Raw genomic sequence first — 5,842 nt, 5'->3', positions numbered from 1 at the left:
CATGGACGTTGGCATATGCGGATGATGTAGCAGTGGTGGCGGAGAATGAGGGGGGAATAATGAGGATGATAAAAAGGTTGGAGGAATACATGGAGGAGAAGGGGTTAGAGGTGAATGTAGAGAAGACGAAGGTAATGAGATGCAGGAAAGGAGGAGGGAGCTGGAAAAAGGTGAGCTGGAGATGGAAAGGGAGGGAATTAGAGGAGGTGAGGAAGTATAAGTACCTGGGGTATATGATTATGGCAAATGGGAAGTGCACGGAGCATATAAAAGAAAGGGTGAGAAAGGGGGCGGTGGTAATGAGGGAAGTATGGGGGATAGGGAAAAGGAAATTTGGGAATGATTGGGCAAGGAGAATATGGTTGTTTGATAAGCTGGTATGGACGGTGGTGAGTTATGGGGTGGAGATATGGGGGTGGAGAGAAAGGGAAGAGTTGGAAAGATTGTAGGACAGACATTTGAGATGGATAATAGGAGTAAGCTGGAATACGCCGGGATATATGGTAAGAGAGGAACTGATGAGAGAGAAGATAAGAGGGAAGGCAGGGATGAGAGCATGGGGATATGAAAGGAAGCTAGGAGAGGGTAGAGGAGGAGAGATAGAAAAATGGTGCTGGGAGGAGTGGAGAGAGAGAGCGAAAAAGGGGGAGGTAAGAGGGGAATGGGAGAGGGAAAGAAGGGACTTCTACGAGGAAAAGGGGTGGAAGATAGAGGTGGAAAGGAGGAGAGAGAGGGGGGAACTAAGAGGAGAGGAGATGGTGGAAAAAGAGAAAAAAAGACAGGAGGAGGAAAGATGGAAGAAAATAGAGGAATCAAGATGGAATAGGTGGTATAAGTGGATAAAGGGGAAAGGGATACCGGAGTACTTAAAAAAGGGATGGAAGGAGGAAAGGTGGCAGAGGGTAGCTAGGTATAGATTAGGAGAGGAAATGAGAGAGGGGAGATATTGGGAGGAAACAGAAAAAAGGAAATGCAGAGTATGTGAGAGGGAGGAGGAGACGTGGGAACATGTGTGGGACGAATGTACAGGGTGGGGGAGGGAAAGAGGATGGCAGGAAATGATAAAAGTAGTACTAGGGGAGAAAGGGGAGGGAGAGACGTGGATGAAAAAGATAGAGGATTGGAGAAAGGGAAGGATAGAGGAGGATGAGAATGAGGAGGAGATGGAATGGAAGGAAAGAGCAGCGGAAGCGGAAGCCAGGATGAATGGAGGAATGAATGTAAGAATGATTGAGGATGCGGAGAATGGGTAGTCTCTCTCTCTCGGCGGAGAAATTAGAAATTAAGAAATGGCGTAGGAATAAGAGAAGGTGAGCGGAGAAGGTGAAGAGGAAAATTGTAAACGGAGCGGTAGCCCGTATTCTGTGTACCGCAGAATAAAGATACATACATACATACATACAGTAGTTGGTAATTATCACAAGATATCGTCGCAAAAAAAACAGAACAGAAATCTGGAATAAAAATGCAATAAAAACTAAATAATTAAATTCAACTCTGAAAGCGCAAATAAAAAAACTAAATAATTAAATTTAACTCTGAAAGCGCAAATAAAAAAAAGAGCTGAAAAAACGCGACCGCTACTAACTACTATCGTTCTGATGCGGACTATCCCAGAAAGAAACTTGCAGACATCCGCCGGGTTTCTTTAAATGAAAATGTAATCCCTTTCGATTTACATTTTTGACTGTTATCTATCCGGTGCGGACTATCTCTGGAAAGAACTCCTAGTATCCATCGAGTTAACATAAGTACATAGTCAAACCTTTGCTCAATTACTTTCATTTGACGCATCAGGATCTTCTGTTTCAGGAATCCCATCAGTATCAAAATAATCTGCAGTGTCTTCGACATTGATTTCTTCATTTTCATTTGCTGCTGCACTTTTATCTTTGTTGTTTTCTAAATAATGTCGTTGTTTTGCCGCACGAAAAACTTCCATTACTTCTAATTTAAATTCCGCTCTAGTTTCGGGCCCTTTAAAATTTGGGCACATTGTAGCTGCATCTGAAACAACAATATTTTTATATTATTGTTATTCAAAAAATCAAAATATTAATATTTCTATATATATAGCATATATTGTGTTTTCATCAAAGAGTTAATACTTACGAAAGAACACTTTTGCAATCTGTGTGTTATAGAATGGCAAGGATCCTTTCGTTCGACCCCAATAAGTGAATTTACATGCTAGTTCATCTGTCATTGTTTCTTTTTGGAAATGACTAAGAGCTTCTCTTAACTTTATGCCATCAATAAACTTAAGGTATGTTCGCTGTAACAAATGTTCATGGAGTTTTAATTTATAATTAAATATGTTTTTTACGAAGAATAATTATTATAATTGTATATAGACCAAACATTTCAACATCTTTGTAGAGCAGCGTGTAAAACTACAAACAAAAGTTTACAATTTAAGTAAAGATTATTTTACAAGGCATTAAAAAATTGTTTTACAATTCTATCTCATTCTAACTTACAAGATGTCAATTCTGAAATACCTAAAATAACATTTTTGTTTCTCAATTCATTTAATTTGCCTGCAAATATTCCCTTGTATTTAATAAGAATTAACTCACAAACTATCCGAAAAATCATAATCTATCACAATATAACTGAAAATTCTTAAAGATCAAAATAAAAAGAATATTCAAGGTTTAATACTCGATTAAATAAATTTTTTTAATATAATAAGATAAGGGTGATTACGTACCTCGTGATTACGTACCGTCAGCATCGTGATCCCTCGTCGAGGCAAAAGGATCCCTCTGTTCGTGATCCAGATCCAGATACTTTTCCAGATTGAAAAAGGTATCAAAAAAGATGGATGTCATTTTGCAGTTTGTCAAGTCGGTCAACGATATCTTGCCTGGTATCACCGGATGAATCATATCCAACATCTGTGATATATCACATGTTTTCAGTATTTTTGCATTCTTTTATCGCGCCTTATTCAATTTATACTTTTTAATATTTGTCCCAGAAGTTCAAATTTAAAGATTTACGAAACTGAAAAATTTCTAGAAACTAACAAATAGACAAACTCACAATTCTAGTATTACCTGACAAAGACAATCTTCAAAAGGCAAGGTCTCCAGGCCAATCGCTTCCATTCGGCGTAATTGCTCTTCATAGAAGTATTCCAATTCGTACATCGACAAGTAACCATCGCCATCGAGATCCATACATCTATCAATGAAAAATTATAACGTATATTAAAAGATAAATGGTACAATATAAGTTTTATTGACCTGCTACGACAGATGTAAAAGAATTACCTAAACCAATATTCAATGGCAGTTGAATGATTCTTGTCTTCCTCACTAAGAAGGAACCATACAAACTTTGTGTAACTCATCTTGTCCTCTGGTTGTTGTGCATTGTTACTATTTTTTACTCTACCACCTCTTGTCACAGCACCACTAAATATCCTTTCGATCATTCGAGTAGATAAAGCTGAAGATAATTCGACAAACAAAAAAAATGAATAAGAAATCAATTCAAGATCGGTGCATTTAAATTGCAAAACACGATCTCTCACCATGATCATTGTGTCTCGTTAGATCTGTTTTGTCTATGAAGAGATCATGATCGTGATCCAACTCCCAGAATTTGCAATATATCACATAAAAGTATTCATAACTGAAGTATGCTGTAACCTGATTAATATCCTCCTCGTGCTCAAGCACGGCGATCACCGCCAACAGATTGCTTCGTCTTAATTCGGCAATTGAAATTTTACCGCTCCAACTTCGATTCACGCAATAAAATATCCTAGCAATTACCTGCAATTATTTTCATAAATATTTGTAAACAATTAGTTGCACAGCTTATATGAAACCGCGAATAATTTCATTATTAGTTGCGGCTAAATGTCTCAAAAATAAAAATATTATTACAATATTTCATAAATTATTTAAATCTGAATTTTTAAACAAAATATGTCGAGTAATTTTAAAATGAAATTTGATTATAATAAATTTTTATCCCAACAAGAGCAATTCAGGACGTTAAACGAAAACTTGCAAATCTATCACATCTGTACGATAATTATTATAAACTGATCACAATTTAATTTTAATAGAAATCAATATGATTGATACAATTAACATATTTCTATAAATAAGAAATGAGATAGTTGTTTTCTACAAACCGTGTGTACATAACAAGACTGAAATTCCGTAGCTTCTTTTAAAAACGTCAGTCCTGGATGCGTTTCTACTACGTCTTGTACAAGAGGGATCAAGTCTTCCGGAAGTATACTGTTTCCATGTCCCCGAGTGATAATATTGATAAATTTACTAGCTGCATCGTGATGGGTAGCTGTTAATCTGTAAGGATAATTATAAAATCTGATTATTGCTTCATCCAATTTCCATTTCAATATGTTTGGCGGTATAAATAAATTACATGTTCAAAATAGATTATCATAAAATAAATGTTCATATAGTTTGAAAAGTAAAGTCAAATAAAATCAATAAAAAACCTTTCAACATATTATTACTACATTTCTCCTAGATATATCTTTCAATGTAAAAAGGAAAAAATTATAATTCTGTTTAAAAACTAAATGATCTTTATTCTTTATGAAAAAAGAATGATTAAAATATTTTTATTTTTATAACAAACTTGTTACAATTTACTTTCTATAAAATGACCGACAAATTTATACTTTTAATATTTTTTATAGGCAACTAGAAGTATAGGCAATTTCTATAAAATAATTGATGTAACATAATTTCGAGATACCAAAAAACTACTCATATTGAAATTAATTAGTATAGAAAAGACACCATACGTACAAATAACTATCTTATAGATATTGAAGACATTGAAGAAATTGTAACTTTAGTTTTTTTAGAATAGAATCCTGGTAAGCAAACTGCTCGCAATGTGCCATGGCATTGACAAAGATCATTGTTCCGCTCGACTTAATCGTCAACTTGCAAGCTCTTCGTTCTAACGCGCAGAGAAACAATACGGGTTTCTGACGCACTTCTCAGAAATGTTCAAGTTGGGCAACTTAATGTAAACTTAAGCACATCGATTACATTATAGTGACTGCACATGGTTCTATCCTTGTGGACTGGAAAACTACTCAAAGCTCCTAATTGGGATTAAGCATTTCTTCTTGAACTCGAGAAATATTATCAATTGCAGAATTGAACTGTTCTACCAAAATAGTGCAAACGTTTCCATCGGATGCAAGAAGAGATGCAAACTCAATAACGCTACCTTTTGTTGATAGAGCTTGTGTAGCCATTCAGCAGCAGCTTCGTCTTCCTCCGGCACCTCCTCGATGGGAATTCTTTTAGCATACATGTAGGATTCGGGTCCGAGGATGGTGCGGGGTACGGACGTTTACACAACTTTTAATTTAACTGACTTTAATGTAATCAGTGAATACAAATTCGGTCCTTCTTTGAGCGTGGTCACTTTTTGACTGACTGTCTTTTCTCCCCCTCCTCGACCTGCGCCAGCGCCGCACGCGCGGGTCCTCCGCCGTCAGCGCCCTGAACTGGGGGCCCACTCCTACACTCGGCCCTCCTGCGGATCTTCGGTCCCCGAAGATTCATCCTCCTGGTACTGGTATGGCTTCATGTAGTCCGCCGCCGTAGTAGTGATTCTTGGACCTTCTCCTTCTCCAACTCGTATCACCTCATAACGATGATTACCGTTCGCCTGTGATATTTTATATGGACCGAGAAACTTCTTATTTTTCAGTCCGGGGCCAAATTGCGTCCGTTTTATGGCCACGATGTCGCTCTTCTTGTACAATACAGTGGCCTTGCGGTTCCGGTTGAACGTACGCCGGTTTTCTTCTTGAATCTTATACAGATTC

The 5,842-nt window shown here is 36.9% G+C and overlaps 1 protein-coding gene across 1 annotated transcript; it reads right to left on the bottom strand.

The window, feature by feature from the left end:
- Window positions 1-1,771: 1,771 nt before the first annotated feature.
- LOC105556340 (serine/threonine-protein phosphatase 2A regulatory subunit B'' subunit beta-like) lies at window positions 1,772-5,322 on the bottom strand. Its single transcript, XM_012003424.1, has 6 exons — window positions 5,236-5,322; window positions 3,542-3,785; window positions 3,279-3,456; window positions 3,063-3,189; window positions 2,729-2,900; window positions 1,772-2,007 (listed from the first exon to the last, which is right to left on the bottom strand). The coding sequence occupies exons 1-6, from the start codon at window positions 5,320-5,322 to the stop codon at window positions 1,772-1,774; spliced, it is 1,044 nt and encodes a 347-aa protein (XP_011858814.1).
- Between the last annotated feature and the right edge of the window lie 520 nt (window positions 5,323-5,842).

Source organism: Vollenhovia emeryi, unplaced genomic scaffold (genome assembly GCF_000949405.1).
Source record: "Vollenhovia emeryi isolate VEMERY1.0 unplaced genomic scaffold, V.emery_V1.0 DF940089.1, whole genome shotgun sequence".
Taxonomy (NCBI): Eukaryota; Metazoa; Arthropoda; class Insecta; order Hymenoptera; family Formicidae; genus Vollenhovia; species Vollenhovia emeryi.
The sequence above is the reverse complement of the archived record's forward strand: the minus strand, read 5'-3'. Positions and strand labels throughout refer to the sequence as shown.

Bases quoted from the DNA above. Each gene is read 5' to 3' on its own strand.
- LOC105556340 (XM_012003424.1), bottom strand. From the start codon at position 5,322: ATGTATGCTAAAAGAATTCCCATCGAGGAGGTGCCGGAGGAAGACGAA. The intron at 3,457-3,541 runs GTGAGAGATCGT...AATTATCTTCAG, and splicing joins AACGAGACACAATGATCATG to CTTTATCTACTCGAATGATC. The intron at 2,008-2,728 runs GTACGTAATCAC...TTGTTGTTTCAG, and splicing joins GAGGGATCACGATGCTGACG to ATGCAGCTACAATGTGCCCA.